The sequence below is a fragment of the Heptranchias perlo genome, chromosome 3 (assembly GCF_035084215.1).
Source record: "Heptranchias perlo isolate sHepPer1 chromosome 3, sHepPer1.hap1, whole genome shotgun sequence".
Taxonomy (NCBI): domain Eukaryota; kingdom Metazoa; phylum Chordata; class Chondrichthyes; order Hexanchiformes; family Hexanchidae; genus Heptranchias; species Heptranchias perlo.
This window is the reverse complement of record NC_090327.1, coordinates 3,404,050-3,429,769: the sequence shown is the minus strand read 5'-3', so window position 1 is coordinate 3,429,769 and position 25,720 is coordinate 3,404,050. Positions and strand designations below refer to the sequence as shown.

Sequence of the window (25,720 nt, the reverse complement as noted above, 5' to 3'; positions counted from 1 at the left end):
TCAGCCGTTTCTTGATATCACGTGGAGTGAATCGAATTGGCTGAAGACTGGCTTCTGTGATGGTGGGGTAATTGGGAGGAGGCCGAGATGATCATCCACTCGGCACTTCTGGCTGAAGATGGTTGCAAACGCTTCAGCCTTGTCTTTTGCACTCACGTGCTGGACTCCGGCATCATTGACAGATGCATCTGCGACAGGTAGATTGGTGAGGACGAGGTCAAGTAAGTTTTTCCCTCGTGTTGGTTCGCTCACCACCTGCCGCAGGCTCAGTCTGGCAGCTATGTCCTTCAGGACTCGGCCAGCTCGGTCAGTGGTGGTGCTACCGAGCCACTCTTGGTGATGGACATTGAAGTCCCCCACCCAGAGTACATTCTGTGCCCTTGCTACCCTCAGTGCTTCCTCCAAGTGGTGTTCAACATGGAGGAGGACTGATTCATCAGCTGAGGGAGAGCAGTCGGTGGTAATCAGCAGGAGATTTCCTTGCCCATGTTTGACTTGATGCCATGAGATTTCATGGGGTCCGGAGTCAATGTTGAGGACTTCCAGGGCAACTCCCTCCTGACTGTATATCACTGTCCCGCCACCTCTGGTCGGTCTGTCCTGCCGGTGGGACAGGACGTACCCAGGGATGGTGATGGAAGAGTCTGGGACATTGGCATATCTTCTTGGAGTCTACAGCTATCCTCTTCACTATCAACTACATGGCCAATTTTTGTGTTGTCTGCAAATTTGCCAATCATGCCTCCTACATTCAAGTCCAAATCATTAATCCAATTTTGGATCCAATTCGCCACATTTCCCTGTATCCCATGGGCTTTTACCTTTCTGACCAGTCTGCCATGTGGGACTTTTGTGAAATGCCTTACTGAAATAATGTGGGGAAATATGAAATTATCCACTTTGGTAGGAAGAATAGAAAAGCAGAATATATTTTAAAAGGTGAGAGATTAAGAAATATTGGTAGTCAGAGGGATTTGGATGTCCTTGTACACGAATCACAGAAAGTTAACATGCAGGTACAGCAAGTAATTAGGAAGGCAAATAGAATGTTAACCTTTATTGCAAGGGGGTTGGAGCTGGTTCTGACTAAAGGTCATCGACCTGAAATCTTATCTGTTTCTTTCCCCACAAATGCTGCCAGACTTGCTGAGTATTTCCAGCATTTCGTGTTTTTATTTCAGATTTCCAGCATCCGCAGTATTTTGCTCCTGGAGTACTGTGTACAGTTTTGTTCTCCTTACCTAAGGATATACTTGCCTTAGAGGGGCCGCAACAAAGATTCACTAGATTGATTCCTGGGAAGAGAGGGTTGACCTATGAGGAGAGATTTGAGTAGAATGGGCCTATATTCTCTGGAGTTTAGAAGAATGAGAGGTGATCTCACTGATGTGTATAAAATTCTTAGAGGGCTTGATAAGGTAGATGTTGAGAGGCTGCTTCCCATGGCTGGAGGGTCTAGAAATAGGGGTCCATAGGCTCAAGCTAAGGGGGTGGCCATTTAGGACCAAGATGAAGAAAAATTTCTTCACTCAGAGGGTTGTGAATCTTTGGAATTCTCTCCCCCAGAGGGCTGTGGATGCTCAGTCGTTAAGTATATTCTGGACACTAAGAGAATCAAGGGATATGAAGATAGGGTGAGAAGTGGAGTTGAGGTAGAAGATCAGCCATGATTTTATTGAATGGCGGAGCAGGCTCAAGGGGCCTTACGGCCTATTCCTGCTCTTATTTCTTTTCCTATCTCTTCCCTAACTTCTTTTAATATGCACGGATGCAATCCATCCGGACCAGGGGTTTTATACTTTCTAAGTTTGATTAGTTTATCAATTATCTTCCCCTTTTCTATTTTAAATGTTTTTATCTTTTTTGATCTCTTCTTCTAATGTCACGCCCACCATATTAGTTTCCCTGATAAATATTGAGGCAAAGTAATTGTTCTTTTTAAACTTCTTTCCTAACCTTTTCGTATTCCCTTTTGTCATCCTCTCCTTTGTTGTTTATGTACTTAGTGTATGCCTTTTTCTTTGGTTTCAATTTTCCCCTATTTCTTTATTCATCCATATTTTATCATTACTGGCTAGTTTGTTCTTGCTTTTTAGTGGGATTATATTTCTCCTGTACTCTATTGAACACCATTTTAAATGTTTCCCACTGCTGTTCTATTTTTTTGTTTATCAGTAAATTTTTATCGTTCCATTCTCATCCCCTGAAAATCAGCTTTTTTCCAATTTATTACTTTGGTCTTCGTCTTACTTATGTCCTTCTCAATCTTTATCTTAAACCGTACTATGTTGTGATCACTATTGCCTAGATGTTCCCCTATGCTTACTTCTCTTAACTGTTCTGGTTCATTTCCCATTCCTTAATTTAGCACTGCTTCCACTCTTGTTGAGCTTTTTATATACTGGGTAAGAAAGGAATCCTGCACGCATTGTTAAAACTCCATTCCCTGTGCTCCTTTACCTGTCTCTTTCAGTATATTTGGAGATAGATTAATCATGGGAGATTTTAACTATGTCTTTTACTCATTTCACATATTTGCTTATATATTTCTTCTTCCAGCTCCTTTCCACAATTAGATGGTCTGTAGTAAATCCCTATTAGAGTGATCGATCCCTTCTTGTCTTTAATTTCAATCCATATGGATTCTGTTCTACCCTTTTGTTAGTTATGTCCTTTTTTACAACTGCCATTGTTATCTCTAATTAGTACAGCTACTCCACCCTCCCTTATCCTTTCTGATTATGTTGTAGCCTGCAATATTTAGTTGCCAATCCTGTTCTTTATGTAGCCATGTTTCAGTTACTCCTACTATATCTGGTTCCTCACTACGGATTATTGCCTCCAGTTCCCCCGCTTTATTTTGAATGCTGTGTACATTACTGTACAGGCAGTTTAATTCATCTTTGGTTGTTCTTTTAACTTTATATTTAACAGTCCTTTTAAACTTCTGTTTTATAACTGTATTTGGTCCTTGACCATTTATGTTATCTTTATTCCTTACTCTGGTCTGACCTTTACACTCATCTCCTGTTTCTTTTATCTTGAAGCTTTTGTTATTGCTACTAGTTCCTCCTCCCTTCTTGCTCGTTTAAAGCCTTAACCACCGCCCTATTTATCCTTTCCGTTAGGACTCTGGCCCCATTCCAGTTCAGGTGGAGCCCATCCCATCAGTACAGTTCCTTCCTATCCCAGTACTGGTGCCAGTGTCCCATGAAATGGAACGTCACCTTACCACACCAGTCTTTCAGCCACGCATTCACCATTCTGATCTACATATCCTATGCCAATTAGCACGTGGTTCGGGTAGTAAACCTGGGATTAACACCCGTGAGGTCTTACTTTTTAATTTAGTTCCTAGCTTCTGATATTTCCTTAGTAGGGCCTCCTCCTTGTTCTTCCTGGTCATTGGTGCCGATATGGACCATCAAAACTGAATACTCCTCCCTTTCCAAGTTCCTCTCCAGTTGTTCTGAGATGTCCTTTATTCTTGCACCAGGTGGGCAACACGCCCTCCTGAATGGCTGCAGAGGACACTATCCATCCCCAATTATCGAATCCCCTACGACTACAACCTTTCTATTCTGACCCTCCACCCTCTTGGACTGCTTATGGTCCACGGTGCCACGGCTAGCATTCTGAGCATCCTCCCTGGAGCCTTCATCCTTATCCTCAAAGGTATCAAGTAATTTCATCTTACAGCAGAGGGTTAAAAGGAGATTTGATAGAAGTGTTCAAAACCACAAAGGGTTTAGATTAAAAAAAAAGAGAAACCGTTCCCATTGGCGGAAGGGTCGAGAACCAGAGGACACTGATTTAAGGTGATTGGCAAAAGAACCAAAGGCAACATGAGGAAAAACTTTTTTACGCAGCAATTAGTTATGAGCTGGAATGCGCTGCCTGAAAGGGTGGTGGAAGCAGATTCAATCGTGGCTTTCAAAAAGGAATTAGATAAATACTTGAAGGGAAAAAATTGGCAGGTCTACAGGGAAAAAGCAGGGAAATGGGACTAACAGAACTGCTCTTACAAAGAGCCGGCATGGGCTAAATAGGCCGAATGGCCTCTTTCTGTGCTGTAACCATTCTATGATTCGACCTTGTGCCTGTTGGATAGGACCAGTGACTGCGGGCCCTCCTTCTCTACCTCCCCCTCCCTTATGTGTCAGAGTCTCTAACTCGCACTCCAGCTCAAAGACTCTGTGCTGGAGTGTTTCAAGCCAGAGACATTTACTGCAGATGTGGCAATCCGGGATTGTCTCGCTATCCACAAACTGCCACATATTACAGTCCTGATACACGGCCTGTCCTGCCATCTCTAGTTTTTATTTATTTAATCAGTAGTTTATTTCTAGGACTAATAGAATCACTTGAGATCTAAATTATATTTAGTAAATGGATTAGGCTTGATTTCAAAACAATTAGTAACTACTTAGACTTTTTTTTATTTCTTGTATTTTTTATTTAAGATTTAAAAGTTGATAGATTAGTTTATAGTCCCTTGGTTTAAATCGCTCAGCATCTCCTTCCCCCTCTGCACCAAATTCCTGGTTGAAAGTCCGCACACTGTTAGCAATTCACTCTGTTAAAGGTACACTCTCTGCCGTTACCAACCTGTGCTCATATAGACACCCATATCCCAACTCACTGCAGATCACCCATATCCCAACTCACTGCACAAAGAAACCCATATCCCAACTCAATGCTGATAGACACCCATATCCCAGCTTACTGCACAGAGACACCCATACCACAGCTCACCTCACTGCATATAGACTCCCATACCCCAGCTCACTGCATATAGACACCCATATCCCAGCTCACTGCAGATCACCCATATCCCAGCTCACTGCATATAGACACCCATATCCCAGCTCACTGCATATAGACACCCATACCCCAGCTCACTGAATATAGACACCCATATCCCAGCTCACTGCATACAGACACCCATACCCCAGCTCACTGCATATAGACACCCATATCCCAGCTCACTGCCTATAGACACCCATACCCCAAGCTCACTGCAGATCACACATATTCCAGCTCACTGCAAATAGACACCCATATCCCAGCTCACTGCCTATAGACACCCATATCCCAGCTCACTGCATATAAACACCCAAATCCTAGCTCACTGCATAAAGACACCCATATCCCAGCTCACTGGCTATAGACACCCATATCCCAGCTCACTGCATATAAACACCCATATCCCAGCTCACTGCATATCGACACCCATACCCCAGCTCACTGCATATAGACACCCATACCCCAGCTCACTGCATATAGACACCCATACCCCAGCTCACTGCATATAGACACCCATACCCCAGCTCACTGCAGATCACCCATATTCCAGCTCACTGCATACAGACACCCATATCCCAGCTCACTGCCTATAGACACCCATATCCCAGCTCACTGCCTATAGACACCCATATCCCAGCTCACTGCATAAAGACACCCATATCCCAGCTCACTGCATATAGACACCCATACCCCAGCTCACTGCATAAAGACACCCATACCCCAGCTCACTGCATATAGACACCCATACCCCAGCTCACTGAATATAGACACCCATACCCCAGCTCACTGCAGATCACCCATATCCCAGCTCACTGCATATAGACACCCATATCCCAGCTCACTGCATATAGACACCCATATCCTAGCTCACTGCATAAAGACACCCATATCCCAGCTCACTGCCTATAGACACCCATATCCCAGCTCACTGCATATAAACACCCATACCCCAGCTCACTGCATATAAACACCCATACCCCAGCTCACTGCATATAAACACCTATATTCCAGCTCACTGCATATAGACACCCATATCCCAGCTCACTGCCTATAGACACCCATATCCCAGCTCACTGCATATAAACACCCATATCCTAGCTCACTGCATATCGACACCCATATCCCAGCTCACTGAATATAGACACCCATACCCCAGCTCACTGAATATCGACACCCATATCCTAGCTCACTGCATATAGACACCCATATCCCAGCTCACTGCATATAGACACCCATATCCCAGCTCACTGCAGATCACCCATATTCCAGCTCACTGCATATAGACACCCATATCCCAGCTCACTGCCTATAGACACCCATATCCCAGCTCACTGCCTATAGACACCCATATCCCAGCTCACTGCATATAAACACCCATATCCTAGCTCACTGCATATCGACACCCATATCCCAGCTCACTGAATATAGACACCCATACCCCAGCTCACTGAATATCGACACCCATATCCTAGCTCACTGAATATAGACACCCATATCCCAGCTCACTGAATATAGACACCCATACCCCAGCTCACTGAATATAGACACCCATACCCCAGCTCACCCATATCCCAGCTCACTGAATATAGACACCCATACCCCAGCTCACTGGATATAGACACCCATACCCCAGCTCACTGGATATCGACACCCATATCCCAGCTCACTGGATATGGACACCCATATCCCAGCTCACTGGATATAGACACCCATACCCCAGCTCACTGAATATAGACACCCATATCCCAGCTCACTGGATATAGACACCCATATCCCAGCTCACTGAATATAGACACCCATACCCCAGCTCACTGAATATAGACACCCATACCCCAGCTCACTGAATATAGACACCCATATCCCAGCTCACTGAATATAGACACCCATACTCCAGCTCACTGAATATAGACACCCATACTCCAGCTCACTGAATATAGAGTCGTATCCCAGCTCACTGAATATAGACACCCATACCCAGCTCACTGAATAGAGACACCCATACCCCAGCTCACTGAATAGAGACACCCATACCCCAGCTCACTGAATAGAGACACCCATACCCCAGCTCACTGAATAGAGACACCCATACCCCAGCTCACTGAATAGAGACACCCATATCCTAGCTCACTGCATATAGACACCCATATCCCAGCTCACTGCAGATCACCCATATTCCAGCTCACTGCATATAGACACCCATATCCCAGCTCACTGCCAATAGACACCCATATCCCAGCTCACTGAATATAGACACCCATACCCCAGCTCACTGAATATCGACACCCATATCCTAGCTCACTGCATATAGACACCCATATCCCAGCCGACTGCATATAGACACCCATATCCCAGCTCACTGCAGATACCCATATCCCAGCTCACTGAATATAGACACCCATATCCCAGCTCACTGAATATAGACACCCATACCCCAGCTCACCCATATCCCAGCTCACTGAATATAGACACCCATACCCCAGCTCACTGGATATAGACACCCATATCCCAGCTCACTGGATATAGACACCCATATCCCAGCTCACTGGATATAGACACCCATATCCCAGCTCACTGGATATAGACAACCATACCCCAGCTCACTGCCAATAGACACCCATATCCCAGCTCACTGAATATAGACACCCATACCCCAGCTCACTGAATATCGACACCCATATCCTAGCTCACTGCATATAGACACCCATATCCCAGCTCACTGGATATAGACACCCATATCCCAGCTCACTGGATATAGACACCCATATCCCAGCTCACTGCATATAGACACCCATATCCCAGCTCACTGCCAATAGACACCCATATCCCAGCTCACTGAATATAGACACCCATACCCCAGCTCACTGAATATCGACACCCATATCCTAGCTCACTGCATATAGACACCCATATCCCAGCCTACTGCATATAGACACCCATATCCCAGCTCACTGCAGATACCCATATCCCAGCTCACTGAATATAGACACCCATACCCCAGCTCACCCATATCCCAGCTCACTGAATATAGACACCCATACCCCAGCTCACTGGATATAGACACCCATATCCCAGCTCACTGGATATAGACACCCATATCCCAGCTCACTGGATATAGACACCCATATCCCAGCTCACTGGATATAGACAACCATACCCCAGCTCACTGAATATAGACACCCATATCCCAGCTCACTGAATATAGACACCCATATCCCAGCTCACTGAATATAGACACCCATACCCCAGCTCACTGAATATAGACACCCATACCCCAGCTCACTGAATATAGACACCCATATCCCAGCTCACTGAATATAGACACCCATACTCCAGCTCACTGAATATAGAGTCGTATCCCAGCTCACTGAATATAGACACCCATACCCAGCTCACTGAATAGAGACACCCATACCCCAGCTCACTGAATAGAGACACCCATACCCCAGCTCACTGAATAGAGACACCCATACCCCAGCTCACTGAATAGAGACACCCATACCCCAGCTCACTGAATAGAGACACCCATACCCCAGCTCACTGAATATAGACACCCATATCCCAGCTCACTGCAGATCACCCATACCCCAGCTCACTGCATATAGACACCCATATCCCAGCTCACTGCATATAGACACCCATACCCCAGCTCACTGCATATAGACACCCATACCCCAGCTCACTGAATATAGACACCCATACCCCAGCTCACTGAATGCAGATCACCCATATCCCAGCTCACTGAATATAGACACCCATACCCCAGCTCACCGCATATAGACACCCATACCCCAGCTCACCGCATATAGACACCCATACCCCAGCTCACCGCATATAGACACCCATACCCCAGCTCACTGCATATAGACACCCATACCCCAGCTCACCGCATATAGACACCCATAGCCCAGCTCACCGCATATAGACACCCATAGCCCAGCTCACCGCATATAGACACCCATAGCCCAGCTCACCGCATATAGACACCCATAGCCCAGCTCACCGCATATAGACACCCATAGCCCAGCTCACCGCATATAGACACCCATATCCCAGCTCACCGCATATAGACACCCATACCCCAGCTCACCGCATATAGACACCCATACCCCAGCTCACCGCATATAGACACCCATACCCCAGCTCACCGCATATAGACACCCATACCCCAGCTCACCGCATATAGACACCCATACCCCAGCTCACCGCATATAGACACCCATACCCCAGCTCACCGCATATAGACACCCATACCCCAGCTCACCGAATATAGACACCCATACTCCATCTCACCGAATATAGACACCCATACCCCAGCTCACTGAATATAGACACCCATACCCCAGCTCACTGAATATAGACACCCATACCCCAGCTCACCGAATATAGACACCCATATCCCAGCTCACTGAATATAGACACCCATACTCCATCTCACCGAATATAGACACCCATACCCCAGCTCACCGCATATAGACACCCATACCCCAGCTCACTGCATATAGACACCCATACCCCAGCTCACCGCATATAGACACCCATACCCCAGCTCACCGCATATAGACACCCATAGCCCAGCTCACTGCATACAGACACCCAAACCCCAGTCTGAGATGCTTCCTCCCAAGCCCACTCACCATTTAGGGCAGCAAACACCTTGGATGGGTGATGTGTGGTTCGTTTGGGGGAGTGGACAATTCCAATCCGCCCCAAAATGATCCTTTATCTTCTCTTCTCGCTTTATTTGGCTGATCTACTCTACCCGCACTTGAATGCAACCTTACCAGGACCGGCCGGCTTTCCGTCGCTTTTTCCTCTCGCGGACGCTCAACGCGTTTTGAAATGAAACGGCCATGAGCTGCGCGTGGCCCTTTCAAAAACACAAGCGTATTGTTCACGTCATCGTTAGCTCAGCAGACACGTGTCCCCGCCAATCAAAATTAAACCCCGCCCCTGCCTGGCGGTGGTGAGCTTGTGAATGGAAGTTTCCCGCCACGCTCCTGGAGAGCACGTGCTCAGGAGAGCTCATTCACAATAAAAGGCGGATTCAGTGAGCGGAATGGAGAGATAATTGCACGGACTCAGTCTGGGAATCCAACATATGCACTTGAAGAGAAGTTGTTTAAGTGCCCTCTGGCCACTCAACAATTAACTACTCAAAAAACAGAAAATGCTGCACACTCTCATAATCTGTGGATTGAGTTGCGTTTCTCTCTCCACAGATGCTGCTGAGTTTTTCCAGCATTTTCTGTTTTTATTTGGGATTTCCAGCATCTACAGTATTTCGCAAAAGCAAAACGATGGAGGATATTTTATCCATAATTCCACATACGTATGACCTCTCAAATCTCACCCAACCCTCCCCCCCAACACCTCCAATCCCAACCCAAGGTGCTCTTTTGACAATTCTATCATGCTTCCAATGGGTAATCATACAGGTGAGGTTTACCTTTTCCAACTGGCTCATCGGTTCTATTTGTATCCACACTAACCCTCTCACGTTTGGCAAGAGTGAAATCACTGCTTTCGGACTCACACAATCCCTTCCACATATTATCTTCTAGCCTGGTTCTTCACTGGTTCCAATCACATGCAAGTAAACACTGAAGGGATTAGTCATGAACATATACTTAGCATCAACTCATTCGTTTTACCAGTTCTGTTACTGCTGCATATCCTACTCTGCAGTTTACCTGTTTCATTTTGTTCACTTTCCCCACTCAGTACTTCCCATTCCAGGGACTTGAGCACAAAAATCTAGGCCGACACTCCAGTGCTGCACTGTCGGAGGCACCATCTTTTGGATGTGTCGTTAAACAGAGGCCCTGTCTGCCCTCTCAGGTAGAAGATCTCATGGCTGCTATTTCTAAGAGTTGACCTGGGTGTCCTGGCCAATATTTATTCCTCAAACAACACCTGAGAACAGATTATCGTGTCATTATCTCATTGTTTGCAGGATCTTCCTGTGCGCAAATTGGCTGCCGTGTTTCCTACATTACAACAGTGACTACACTTCAAAAAGTACTTAATTGGCTGTAAAGCACTTTGGGATGTCCTGAAGTCGTGAAAGGAGCTATAGAAATTGGAGTTCTTTCTTGTCATCTCATATTATTGCCATGTTTTTGTGGTTCCTCCACCCCACCCCTGTGTCTCACTTTTAAGTGCTGTTATTTTTCAAACTGCTAACCTTCTCAATCAGACAGAACCTCTGATCTATCTCTATCCTATCATCTTTTTAGGTATTCCACATTCTCGACATCCCCTCCCTTGGCAGGACCAGCAAGAGAGTCAAATTACCACCTCCAACATACTCAACTAAGCCTGTTCTGCTGGATCATTAGCATATTTAAGTCTTTAATACCATAATCCAGTTTCACCATCCGCTTCACACAACTATAAAGCAATAAGGTTAAACTTCAGTTCTTCCATACGCCCTCACCTTGAGTTTATGTAAAGCTATCCTAGTTGGGCCGTATGATAGGTGAACTTGGGTCGTATGGTAGATGTGCCACAGTGTGGCTTCAGTATGTACTACTTACAGGATGCACTGCAGCATCTCACCGAGTTTACTTTAACAGTACCTCCCAGCCCAGCAACCTCTAACACCAAGGAGGACAAGAAGAGCAACATCGTTGGAGCATCACTCCCTGCCATTTCCCCTCCTCGTCTCACACCATTCTTGGACTTGGACATATACCACTGCTTCTTCATTGTCATTGGATCAATAGCCTGGAATTCCGTACTCAACACCATTGTGGGACCACAATTACAACAATTCAAGAAGATGACCCACCACCATCTTCTCTTGGCCACTAAGGGCAATAAATACAACCTTTCCAGCGTCACCCACATTCCAAGAACAAATTTTGTAAAATGGACTTGAGTTGTATAGTAGCTTAAGTTTGAAAAAATAACATTAACATTTTGGATATCATGTGTTGAAGCTGAAAATCAGATAATACTGAGTGTGGTCTACATTTTTGTGTGCGCACACCTATTTACACATATAATATAGAATCTTACCCAATAGCACATTTGAGGCTATATGTTTATGAGGTTATATTGAAGTTATAATAGCACAATGCTTAGTTTTATATACTAATTTTTCCACCCCCCCCCCCCCCCCCCCAATAAAGTTCTGGTCAAATATTTTGAAATTGTTTTCAAACTAACTACAATGTGATGACTATTTATATTTCAGTTAGTAGATATTAACCACAACATATCTGGACGTATGTCTTTTTTAATACAGCAGAGTAATAGCAGTCTACATACAGTCAAAAATACAGTGACAGTTCTCATCACCATAGAGTTAATCAACATTTCCACTCATGTACACAATGAACAGACCCAGTTCTCAACCTCCAGTCTCAAATAGCATCACAGTACCTTAGTGTGATGGGCAGGCAGAAAAAGTTACAATACTATAGTTTTATGAGCCTGATAAGAACATTTGTAAGTGCTGGTTCCTTCTGTAACTAAGTTGTTTGTCGATGCAAGGTGAACAAATTCTTCCTCTGTTTATACAATACAGTTACCACAACCTGGGAGACATTAATTCTTGGGTAATTTCCAAGATTCAGTTCATTAACATTTTTGAATTTATTTGTATTTCCCTTCCGCTGATCAATATGTGTACTACAGCAAAAATGTTGATAACATTCTCCAGTGTAAGCAAATTGGAAACATTCACGTTACATCACTTTACCCACATTACCAGATGGCAAAACCTCAGTTATTTCATTCTACTCTAAAATAAAACAAAAATAGCCACAATATAGAATTATACAACATAGTGTAAAATAAGGGGACTGAAATTCTAGGGATCATCAGTTTGGAAATACAGTATTACAGATTCCAAATTCTAAATAAAACACTTTGCTGAGGAACAACCTGAAAATTCAGAAAGAAAAAAAAAACAACGTAATCAGCAACGGTTCAAGTGAGTTTCTCCCAAAGGAGTTGCTTAGTCTTACAGAAAGGCTGCAAGGTCTGTGCCAAGTTAGCTGACCTCAGCCAAGGTGGCAGTATAGGTGGTACAACTAGCCACTTGGGCAAGGTACCAGAGGGGCAACCAGCGCCTGTAGAATCATACCGCAGCAAGCAGTCAACAACTTCAGGAAAAAGGGAGACAATTGGCGCATAAACATTTATGGTTGCCGGACAATCCCACACAAGGTGTCGCGATGTATACAAACCAAATGTGTACTATTCAGGAACCATGTACACTTTGATTTTATTGCCATTAGATCATGCCTCAGATTTCAATACAGATTTATAAAAAATACATTTTTTAAAAACCAATCACGTGGTGTTTCCAAGTGACATCTGCATCCAAGTGATATGTTCTTGTTCATTGGTTCAAACCTCTCAGATAATGGAGCATAAATAACTTGGCAATGGCATAATCTAATACAGAATAAAATCTTGTTTTCCCTGTAAGATGCTAGTAACAGTAGATACAAACCCAGCACCATTTGACAAAACGAATGACAAAAGCAGATAATTAGACACTGAGATGCTACAAAGCAGTTCCATTTGTCTATTACCCTGTTTTCCAAGATATTCTTTTAAAATGTCTGAATTTCACACCCTTTTGTTTCTTGTACATGTGATCTACAACTGAGGTATTTGGATACTTTTAAAAGTATGCTAACACAGAAGATCGCAAATAACATCTTAGTGTAGTGGCAGAACAGGATCAAAGAGGCATTTCAAAAAGGCCTTGTAGATACTGCATCTCTCACTCAATTAACAAACGACCCTGAGCAGAAATGAACTCTAGTCCTTTGCTGCTGGTGTTCTGTGGGGTTCTAATACAAAAGGGATTAAAAAGTGCTAATAATATTTTACACATTTTAAAATAATGATGGCATTAAATCTAGGCAAATTATAAATAAAATTAGTGCAACAAAAATATGGCTATTAATAGGCAAAAGCCATGAACACTTCCTTCCTGACCTTCTGCCCCCTCAACCAAAGCACATTATTAGAATCTGCACCAATGATGTGAAAGGGCTCTGTGCTTTGTTAAACTGCACTGATACTAGAGTTAGTCTAAATTGGACTACATAGTCATCAAAGTGGGAAAAAAAACAAGCAAGGCCACTTGACAATCCTTGGGACCCCTAAGCCTCCTCCTGTTTTAACTATATTATAAAGAAGCAACAGCTCCATTGCATCTCACATTTACCAGTGAAACTGCCCTTACACATCCGAAGACATATTCTACATGCTTAGGATTAATGCAGCCTTCATGAGTTCAGGTTGACCATTCTACTTTCTTTGCTGTGTATTTACAGCATAAAGTGCAGAACCTGATTAAGTTCAATCGTATGTGCACTGAAAAGGATTCCCGTTTGGCAAAAATTACTGTGGAACGACTTCTTTCAATGATGCTAAAGCGGTATGAATACGCACATGAAGCCGGTTTTCAAAATCATATCCAGCAAACTCCTCCTGCGGAGGAAGAAAATGAAAATTAACTGGCACGGTTTTATGAAATGGAAATAGTGTTTGACAAATCTATTAGAGTTTTTTTTGAGGATTGTAACTAGCAGGGTAGATAAAGGGGAACCAGTGGATGTAGTATATTTGGATTTTCAAAAGGCATTCAATAAGGTGCCACACAAGAGGTTATTACACAAGATAAGGGCTCATGGGATTGGGGGTAATATATTAGCATGGATAGAGGATTGGTTAACGGACAGAAAACAGAGAGTAGGGATAAACGGGACATTTTCAGGTTGGGAGGCTGTAACTAGTGGGGTGCTGCAAGGATCGGTGCTTGGGCCTCAGCTATTTACAATCTATATTAATAACTTAAATGAAGGGACCGAGTATAATGTATCCAAGTTTGCTGACGATACAAAACTAGGTGGAAAGTAAGCTGTGAAGAGGACACGAAGAGTCTGCAAAGGGATATCGACAGGTTAAGTGAGTGAGCAAGAAGGTGGCAGATGGAGTATAATGTGGGGAAATGTGAGGTTATTCACTTTGGTAGGAAGAATAGAAAAACAGAGTATTTTTTAAATGGTGAGAAACTATTAAATGTTTGTGTTGAGAGAGATTTGGGTGTCCTTGTACACGGAACACAGAAAGTTAACATGCAGGTACAGCAAGCAACCAGAAAGGCAAATGATATGTTGGCCTTTATCGCAAGGAGGTTGGAGTACAAGAGTAAGGAAGTCTTGCTGCAATTGTACAGGACTTTGGTGAGACCACACGTGGAGTATTGTGTATAGTTTTGGTCTCCTTACCTAAGGAAGGATATGCTTGTCTTAGAGGCAGTGCAACAAAGGTTCACTAGATTCATTCCTGGGATGAGAGGGTTGTTCTTTGAGGAGAGATTGAGTAGAATGGGCCTATACTCCTTGGAGTTTAGAAGAATGAGAGGTGATCTCATTGAAACATATAAGATTCTGAGAGGGCTTGACAGAGTAGATGCTGAGAAGATATTTCTGCTGGCTGGAGAGTCTAGAACTAGGGAACATACTCTCAGGATAAGGGGTCAGCCATTTAGGACTGAGATGAGGAAAAATTTCTTCACTCAGAGGGTTGTGGATCTTTGGAATTCTCTACCCCAGGGGGCTGTGGATGCTCAGTCGTTAAGTATATTCAAGAATGAGATCAATAGATTTTTGGACTCTAGTGGAATTAATATGGGGATCGGGCGGGAAAGTGGAGTTGAGGTCGAAGATCAGCCATGATCTTACTGAATGGCGGAGCAGGCTCGAGGGGCCATATGGCCTACTCCTGCTCCTATTTCTTATGTTCTTAAAACGTCTTCTTCTGAATTACCAACAGCCAAGAGAGAGGACTATATTCAATTATAATACTGAATATTTAAAAAATCTACATTCAACATAAAGTATTTGTACCCCACCCATGTAGAATCCATAGCAAAATGATGAAACATAATTGAAAGTATGCATTCAATATTCTCTCGCTCAAAAAGTATTCAGTGGCGTATTTGCATTTTTAAAAAAACCCTAAAAATTGCTTCAGCATTTTTTGAAAAATACAATTAAAAATTGGCATTAAACTTACACATGCAGCTCAAATCCCATTATGAACATGTCCAGTAGGTGATTTAATATGACAGCACCAGTGTTGTGTGGAACTTGGAATGATGCGGGAGATTGGGACGCCATAAACATCTCTGACAACTATGGGAGCCAAGAAATGCCTTGAGGTAGAATTGCTCGAGATGAAAGTTAGTTCCTGAGCCTGATGAACAGTTGGATACACTGTATATGGGAGGGGAATGGGTTCCTACAATGCGTATTACCGGAAATGATCACTCTGCAGCTAGGGAAATGATCCCTCTCAGCATAGTGAGGAAGGGAAACGAGTGCTCAACTGCCAAGAATTATACCAGGAGACATTTCTTGCACCCGTGGCTTCCAAAACGCTCTCATCATGCCAAGTTCCACACAACACTAGTTTCAATTGTTCTGCCACACTAAAAGTAACTTCAAACCAGCTACACTGCAGTACTGAACTCAAGTACAGGCAAAATCCAATCCGGCCAATTACCGCCCCATCAGTCTACTCTCAATCATCAGCAAAGTGATGGAAGGTGTCGTCGACAGTGCTATCAAGCGGCACTTACTCACCAATAACCTGCTCACCGATGCTCAGTTTGGGTTCCGCCAGGACCACTCGGCTCCAGACCTCATTACAGCCTTGGTCCAAACATGGACAAAAGAGCTGAATTCCAGAGGTGAGGTGAGAGTGACTGCCCTTGACATCAAGGCAGCATTTGACCGAGTGTGGCACCAAGGAGCCCGAGTAAAATTGAAGTCAATGGGAATCAGGGGGAAAACTCTCCAGTGGCTGGAGTCATACCTGGCACAAAGGAAGATGGTAGTGGTTGTTGGAGGCCAGTCATCTCAGCCCCAGGGCATTGCTGCAGGAGTTCCTCAGGGCAGTGTCCTTGGCCCAACCATCTTCAGCTGCTTCATCAATGACCTTCCCTCCATCATAAGGTCAGAAATGGGGATGTTCGCTGATGACTGCACAGTGTTCAGTTCCATTCGCAACCCCTCAGATAATGAAGCAGTCCGAGCCCGCATGCAGCAAGACCTGGACAACATCCAGGCTTGGGCTGATAAGTGGCAAGTAACATTCGCGCCAGATAAGTGCCAGGCAATGACCATCTCCAACAAGAGAGAGTCTAACCACCTCCCCTTGACATTCAACGGCATTACCATCGCCGAATCCCCCACCATCAACATCCTGGGGGTCACCATTGACCAGAAACTTAACTGGACCAGCCATATAAATACTGTGGCTACGAGAGCAGGTCAGAGGCTGGGTATTCTGCGGCGAGTGACTCACCTCCTGACTCCCCAAAGCCTTTCCACCATCTACAAGGCACAAGTCAGGAGTGTGATGGAATACTCTCCACTTGCCTGGATGAGTGCAGCTCCAACAACACTCAAGAAGCTCGACACCATCCAAGATAAAGCAGCCCGCTTGATTGGCACCCCATCCACCACCCTAAACATTCACTCCCTTCACCACCGGCGCACTGTGGCTGCAGTGTGCACCATCCACAGGATGCACTGCAGCAACTCGCCAAGGCTTCTTCAACAGCACCTCCCAAACCCGTGACCTCTACCACCTAGAAGGACAAGGGCAGCAGGCGCATGGGAACAACACCACCTGCATGTTCCCCTCCAAGTCACACACCATCCCGACTTGGAAATATATCGCCGTTCCTTCATTGTCGCTGGGTCAAAATCCTGGAACTCCCTTCCTAACAGCATTGTGGGAGAACCGTCACCACACGGACTGCAGCGGTTCAAGAAGGCGGCTCACCACCACCTTCTCGAGGGCAATTAGGGATGGGCAATAAATGCCAGCCTTGCCAGCGACGCCCACATCCCGTGAACGAATAAAAAAAAACTCAGCTGCCTTCACACTCTGCTGGTCTCTCCCAACTCATCCTTCTAAAATAACATAGGAACATAGAAAATAGGAGCAGGAATAGGCCATTCGGCCTTTCGAGCCTGCTCCGTCATTCAATATGATCATGGCTGTTCCTCTATCTCAATACCATATACCCGTTCTCTCCCCATACCCCTTGATGCCTTTTGTGTTTAGAAATCTATCTAGTTCCTTCTTAAATATATTCAGTGACTTGGCCTCCACTGCCTTCTGTGGTAGAGAATTCCACAGTGAAGAAATTTCTCCTCATCTCAGTCCTAAATGTCCTACCCCGTATCCTGAGACTGTGACCCCTTGTTCTGGACCCCCAGCCAGGGGAAACATCCTCCCTGCATCCAGTCTGTCTAGCCCTGTCAGAATTTTATGTTTCATTCTTCTAAACTCTAGTGAATACAGGCCGAGTCGACCCAATCTCTCTCCATATGACAGTCCTGCCATCCCACGAATCAGTCTAGTGAACCTTTGCTGCACTCCCTCTATGACAAGTATATCCTTTCTTAGGTAAAGAGACCAAAACTGCACACAATACTGGACATGCATGCATGGTCCTTCTGTCCAAGGTCTTAAAGTCATCTCGTGGAGATGCCTGTGATGGACTGGGGTGGACAAATGTAAGGAATCTTACAACACCAGGTTATAGTCCAACAGTTTTATTTGAAAATCACAAGCTTTCGGAGGCTTTCTCCTTCATTACCTGACGAAGGAGAAAGCCTCCGAAAGCTTGTGATTTTCAAATAAAACTGTTGGACTATAACCTGGTGTTGTAAGAGTCCTTACATTTAAAGTCATCTCAATTAATGTTCTTTCCAGTACATCCTGATAAGTGTTTATAAAATGTGCTGAGCAATTTGAGAGTTTTAAGTTTAAAAGTTTTCAAGAAAATACAAGTACAGTGCACCTCTGACATGACTGACACGCTGGTTGGCGAGTAATATAGAAATAAGTATGTGCGTTTGACAGTCAAGCAGAAAAGGTGGGGTAGAAAAAGGAGAGAGAGAATTCTTTTTATGGTAACTTTTTGTGCTTACTGAGGCGAGGGGTGTCAGTGCTGTGAAAAGGTATTTTCCCACTTTTGGCACCCAGTGTCAGCATGAAATGTGAGTTAGTTAGATTTAGGGAAGTTCCTTCCACTCTGTCCCAAAATAGTAGCAAATTATTTCTACTATTTCTAGAAGTAAAGGGAATTAGGGGTTACGGGGAGCGGGCAGGAAATTGGACATGAATTTAGATTTGAGGTTAGGATCAGATCAGCCATGATCTTATTGAATGGAGGAGCAGGCTTGAGGGGCTGATTGGCCTACTCCTGCTCCTATTTCTTATGTTCTTATGTATAAGTAGTTTTGTATTATAGGCTCATGCATTGGGAACTAGGCTGAAACTGGGAATGATCATTAAAAACTAATTTTCAGGGGAACTGGGTGGCACAGTGGGATACTGCATTTTTACCTCTGGGACTTTGGTTGAAATCTGGTCCAGGCTGATGGGGAAAGTCTCTCTATAGGCTGTAAAGGTCATTAGTGAAGTGAGTTTGGGCAATCTAGTTGGTGAATGGCAGCTTTTCCTACCCATCTGTACTTGAGTGACTCAGGTGTGCTTGACATGACAGATATTTGACCAATAAGTAATACACTTTGCAAGGACAGGCACTTGCTTATTTATATACATGGATTTCACCAAAATCAGTGGTATAGAAATACAACCATAATTATAAAGCTTTCCAACTTACCTTGGCTTGGTAGAGCAAAGCTTTGCCTTTATCCAAAGTCTGCCATTAAAAAACAAAACACGCATTAACAATATGTCCTTTGCCCAAATAATGATGTCAGTGCTATTGGGGTGCAACAAAATTACAATTCCAAAACACATTTATAAGACTATCATTTACATTCAATAATTCATGTGCTTTTGAGTAGATGGGGAAGCACAAATTTCAGCTTCCAAAATGTGTCTTTTCTTTTATATCAAAGTTTTCTGGAAATTCTGATCATGAATAGGAATAACCAAATCAGTGGAATAAACAAAGAAAATAAATTCATAGAATATATTTAGAATCCTGGAATAATTCAAAAAAATTAAGTGTCAAATTTTGTCTGCTGAAGTTTTACTATGTTAAACTCAAGTTGTTGTTATTTCTCTCAGTCTAGCACAGAAAATTTATGCAGTTCTCAAAACATTGCATAATGACAGTATGAGCAGTACTTTCAGGTGCATGAAATACAACTGATTGCAAAAATGGTTACTACTTTACACTACAATTCTTAAAAAAAAATTAGCAAAATGGACAAACGCTTACATTTAGCTAGGTTACTAATGATGTTACTTTGTAGTATGCAGTTTTGACTCTAAAATTGGATATACAAAAGCAGCTTCCCCCATACCTCTGGATTCTCCAACAACAGGCATCCCAGCTCATAACAAGCATACGGCTGTATGTATGCATTGTTTTGACGACTCAGCTCATCTTTTATAGCTAACTGGAAGAACTGCGTGAAGAAAACAAGGTACAAAATGAAAACTGCGTTAAGACATATTGGTAACACCATGCCCCCATAAGGGGAGGGGGCATTTAAATGCTGAGACGCCTAATACTGCAATAAGTAATAACTGCCTAACAGTATCAATATAATCGTAGATTTGTGAAGTTCCTGGTTTTAAATGCATTTTTCCTTACAAGCAAATTAGTGCTGGAGGAATGTCTGTAAACAGGTTTTGCTTAAACTGTAAAGCAGTAAATGAGCTAACTGTAAATGTGCCTGTGCAATGACAAAAATCTGGATGTACCATTGTTCTAGTTTAGCAATATAGAGTATTATACAATACAGAATTGTAAATATCTTTTATCCTCAAGTTTTAAATTGTACTTTATTTTACTGTATGCTTTGATGCCCAATATAAACCCATTCAACTCTTAGTATAATCAGAAATGATGTGGAGATGCCGGTGATGGACTGGGGTTGACAATTGTAAACAATTTTACAACACCAAGTTATAGTCCAACAAATTTATTTTAAATTCCACAAGCTTTCGGAGGCTTCCTCCTTCCTCAGGTGAAATTTCCACACCGTTCACCTGAGGAAGGAGGAAGCCTCCGAAAGCTTGTGGAATTTAAAATAAATTTGTTGGACTATAACTTGGTGTTGCAAAATTGTTTACTATAATCAGAAAGCACAACAATTTCCTTACACATCACGAGTAGAATTGTTAATGACAAACTATACCATACACACCTGAATGGCAGCATCTGAATTTCCTAGACATTTGTGTATTGCACCAAGGAGTAGATGTTTTAAACCAATTGTTAGTGGCTCATGCATTTCCTGACAAGCTGAATAAGAGAGGACATATTACAAGCTGAATAAAGAGGACACATTAAATTGTCTGTTACAGAATCTGATTCACTGTCCACATTGCATTCAGACTTAGAATCACTAATCTTTATAGGAAAACTGAATAAGAAGCGGCATACTTTGTGAAAAAGTACAATTTAAAAACATCAGCTTTTTAAAAAAAAATGTGTATGTACAGTATTAAGATAAGAGATCTAACTTCAACACAGAGAGACTGGGAAGATTGGGTTTGTTTTCCTTGGAGCAGAGGAGGCTGAGGGGGGACATGATTGAGGTGTACAAAATTATGAGGGGCATAGATAGGATGGATACTAAGGAGCTTTTTCCCTTCGTTGAGGGTTCTATAACAAGGGGGCATAGATTCAAGGTGAAAGGCGGGAGGTTTAGAGGGGATTTGAGAAATAACTTTTTCACCCAGAGGGTGGTTGGAGTCTGGAACTCACTGCCTGAGAGGGTTGTGGAGGCAGGAACCCTCACAACATTCAAGAAGCATTTGGATGAGCACTTGAAATGCCATAGCATACAAGGCTACGGACCAAATGCTGGAATATGGGATTAGATTAGACTGGACTTGATGGCCGGCGCGGACACGATGGGCCAAAGGGCCTCTATCCGTGCTGTATAACTCTATGACTCTATGCACTAATGCAAAGTTGCAGACACTGAACATACAGTATGTCCTATCAGGCTAATTAATGTCTTTAAAGATAAAATATTCTCTTCCCCATAGCTTCATTCCATTATAAGGGTGAGCGCTGGGAGTTGAGCATTGTCACATTTGAAATTTTTTGATTATTTTTTCCACAGAAAGGACTTGGCAGAGAGGTGCATTTAAATACAGAGCAAAGTCTATTCACATAAATTGGAAAAAAAAAATTACCAAGGTGAAAGGCAGTTAAATGCTAACGGTTTCAGTATTTAAGTTGTTTCCTCAAAGAGAAATGCATTAGCCTGTCTCAGTAATCAATAAGCACCTCATACCCATTGTGATGGGGCATCGTTGGTGCTGGGCACTCAGCATTGGCTGGGGTGGGGGTCTGTCATAGGCCTTGTGATCACGGAGATCAGAGACATACAGAAACATTTGCTGAGAGTTAAGTTTCTGAAGCGGAAGCTGCAAGATCAAAATTTTGCCAGACTCAAGAGGTTGGAATGCAGGAGGATAATTCTGAATTTTGTTTTAAGTCATGCAAATAGGTCCAGGGATGTAGGGAAGCGTGTTCATTATTTTGTATTATTATGCAAAGACAGGTTGTACTGATTGAGCAAAGTGAGTCCAATCATAACTGTCGCTCTGTATGGCTCAGTCCACTCTTAAAAATTGGAGAGGCACATGTGGGAGTATGTATAAAAGATACAAGTATCCAGTTCAGATCACAGGGGTTACCCTATTGTTCAGTTAAATATCAGCCAATACATGCACAACATTAAACGCAAAGAAGCTCAGGCTAATTATGGGAGCAACCAGCACCAAAAGAATAACTAATGCACGCCCGAATTTGTAACAAGCATAAATGAGTTTCTGTGTAAAGGAATCAGGATACGACAACTGAAACATTGTTTTAAACAGAGGGCTATTATCCTATAAATGAACATATTCCAAACACAAATAGCAAGTCTCAGGCATCACCCTATTCCAAATAAATTCTGTGAAGTGAAACTGTTATTAACTGTTGAGTTTCAAACACAACTTTGCAAAACCATGCAACTGTCAAATCCTGTCAAATAATGCATTCCTCCAAGAAACGTTACTGTGGCAAACAGAGGTAAATTGTAGGGGTTTCACTGCACACATATAAAACAATTACTACACACTCAAAAAATGCCCTAATGCATCATGAAAAAGTATTACATTCAATCTAATTTTGTTATTTAATCATTTTTTTTTTAGGAACAGATCAACTACCTGTTTTCTCACCAAACCATTCTCTCTCCAGAAATATATTCTAATTTTTCTCAAAGCCTGCGAATAACCTTATCTGAACACTTATTCGATAACTATTTACCTGCTGGATGAAAAAGTTCCATCCATCTTCTAGTCTTATCTGTCTCACCTACTGAGTCCAACACCAGCAATGTTAACATTCCCTGATGTCTTTGCACACATCAGCCCTACTTGCAAATAAAGTTTACTCAATCTCAATTTGACACGATATACAATAAAACTTTTGTCTGACCTCCGTAGCACCAATCTAAAGTAGACAGACTCCAACACACACACACACAGACGAGGAGACTCATTACATGCTTCAATTGCCTAATTTGGCTCGCAAATGAGGGGTAGTCACTTGGCTATGTGACAGAATCAGTGTTCACAATGCTATCAAACAAAATTTTGAAAATTGATTATGATGTTCCACGTAATGTGTTAGGAAGGCTCATAATTCCAATGACAACTAGATTTTTATTGTCCCCTTTTTGGGTTAAGAAGTAATCCAACAATGAGTCACTGGGGATTAGCAAAGGAGCAGTGGTCTATTTAGTCATCCTCCATACAGATTTTTACACCACTGGGCCAGACTTTGCTGTCAAAATAATGATGAGGCTAATGGCACTCGCGTTATTTGTGTGTAAATGGTGCAGCAACTTCAGGCGAGGGGCAGATGCGCGGTTAAATGCGGATATCCAAAAGTTGCTGTCCGAGTTGCGCCACTCCGCTGTTAGCTTCACGAAAATGGCATCTCGCTGTCTGCTCACCATTGACATGCATTGAATGTCATGATACGAACTAACCTCGCCAGATATTTAGGGCTAGGAATTACAAGTGTAAGTATCCTTTTAACGACATGATTAGCGTTAATGGCTGCCAATCAACCTCTCTGGCACCGAGAATTAACTATTATAAGTGTCAAGTCTCATTCCTTCAGGTTGTGAACTGTTTTAGGAGTTTTTAAAAAATGTCAAATTTTACATTTTTACTATTTATTTCTTACCTTTCCTTTGTCTTTTTTTCCTCTCTCTTAATCCAATCTTTCTTTCCCTCTCTTTATTTTTCTTTCTGTACCTGATTTTACATTGAATTCATCCCCTTTAATTCACCCTCCTTCTCAGTCCTTGCACTGTTTTTTAGCCCAATCCTTCACTCTGATTGTTTCAGGAGATACTCAGTTTCTTGCCCCGTTCACTCAGGTCCCAGATGCCCTGTTTCCCTCGCTGCCCCGTTATCAGCTCGCACTGTTTTTGAGCTGAAGGGTGCAGGGGCAAGTCTAACTAACGGCAGACCTGGTGAGATGTCCTGCTGCAGCAAAATCTGGCTCAATATCTATGTGAACTGCGGCCTCTGGTTCTTTTGCGTTGTATAAAAAACTATTTTTCCCCGGTGATAAAATGTTAATATCCTCGGATGGACCTGCTATACTGGTAACTTTGCACTACTGAGTTTATTTTATCGTGAAAAATCTCAATTCACTTGCAACGATGGGAGGAACCATTCACTAACCACAAGTCAAAAGCAGTTTTGTATAAGACTTTGGATAATGCAAAATACTTGGCTCGTATTCAGGAAGCAGCTACTTATGAAGCATCTTACATGTGCCACTGAGTTACACTTGGGAAGTTTCAGCTTTGGATCCAACAATATTGATTTCTGATGCAGAGGTTAGGCTTTTAAGAGCAAAATAAACTGAGAAAAATTCAAAGTTTAGATTCCGTTTTTACGTTTTGAGCCAAAAACTTAGACGTTTGTTCCCAGTATTATTCACTACAGAATCAATATGCAAGTTCTGGTCTTCAGATTATAAAAAAGATGTAGAGGTACTGGAAAAGTTGCAAAAAAGATTTACAAGGATGATACCAGAACTGAAGTGTTATATTATCAGAAAAGGCTGAACAGGCTGGGGCTCTTTTCTCTACAAAAGAGAAGGCTGCATGGGTGACCTAGTAGAGGTCTTTAAAATTATGAAGGGTTTGATAGGGTGGAGGAGATGTTTCCATTTGTGAGGGAGTCCAAAACTAGGGACCATAAATATAAGATAGTCACTAATAAATCCAATAGGGAATTCAGGAGAAACTTCTTTACCCAAAGAGTGGTTAGAACGTGAAACTCACTGCCACAAGGAGTAATTGAGGCAGTGAGTTTCACGTTCTAAACACATGAGGGAAAAGGGAATAGAAAGATATGCTGATAGGGTTAGATAAAGAGGGGTGGAAAGAGGCTTGTGTGAAGCATAAACGTCGACATAGACTAGTTGGGTCGAATGGCCTGTTTCGGTGCTGTAAATTCTATGTAATTCTATGCAATACACAAAATGAAATCGTGTGGAAGTAGCAGGGTACCTTGATTCATTCGTTGTAGGTTCGAAGGGGAACAATTGGCAAGAGCTTTCCACAAGTACAGCACTTCAATGGCAGCCAGCACACATAAATCTTTGGTGGGTTTCTCCTTCTGAAACCTTTCAGCCTGCACAGAAGTTAACATAACCATCACATGGGAAAAAAAATTAATCTTGTTTCTCCATATTCACAAGTCATCCGCAAACAGATGGCGTTCTTTTATGTAAAGAAAAATATTGCATCGTGGAAAAACATCTGAAGTGTATATTAGAACAAAGAACACATTGTATGAATAATTATTTTTCTTTTTAATTAGATGCTAGAATAACTTCAGGCATCTGTAC

General features: G+C 42.8%; 2 protein-coding genes across 7 annotated transcripts in view; both read right to left on the bottom strand.

Moving 5' to 3' along the window:
- LOC137309603 (neurofilament medium polypeptide-like) overlaps nucleotides 1-9,695 on the bottom strand; it is a 78,703-nt gene extending 69,008 nt beyond the window's left edge. For 2 of the 5 annotated variants that reach the window (XM_067977721.1, XM_067977716.1), the window contains exon 1: nucleotides 9,441-9,687. Coding sequence is in view for 3 of the 5 variants with exons in the window: in XM_067977716.1 (XP_067833817.1) it covers nucleotides 9,441-9,443 (3 nt within the window). In the remaining 2 variants the exon portion in view is untranslated. Of the gene's footprint in view, nucleotides 1-9,440 lie in introns of all 5 variants that reach the window. The other 3 variants (XM_067977712.1, XM_067977738.1, XM_067977730.1) reach the window with 3 other exon arrangements.
- Nucleotides 9,696-12,028: 2,333 nt separating this feature from the next.
- ttc39c (tetratricopeptide repeat domain 39C) overlaps nucleotides 12,029-25,720 on the bottom strand; it is a 96,774-nt gene continuing 83,082 nt past the window's right edge. Inside the window, exons 10-14 of one of the 2 annotated variants that reach the window (XM_067977707.1) lie at nucleotides 25,380-25,503; nucleotides 20,985-21,082; nucleotides 20,136-20,240; nucleotides 19,484-19,522; nucleotides 12,029-14,262 (exon numbers count right to left, since the gene is read on the bottom strand). In XM_067977707.1, the coding sequence (XP_067833808.1) occupies nucleotides 14,173-14,262; nucleotides 19,484-19,522; nucleotides 20,136-20,240; nucleotides 20,985-21,082; nucleotides 25,380-25,503 (456 nt within the window). In that variant the 3' untranslated portion in view covers nucleotides 12,029-14,172. Of the gene's footprint in view, nucleotides 14,263-19,483; nucleotides 19,523-20,135; nucleotides 20,241-20,984; nucleotides 21,083-25,379; nucleotides 25,504-25,720 lie in introns of those variants that run through there. The other variant, XM_067977709.1, reaches the window with a different exon arrangement.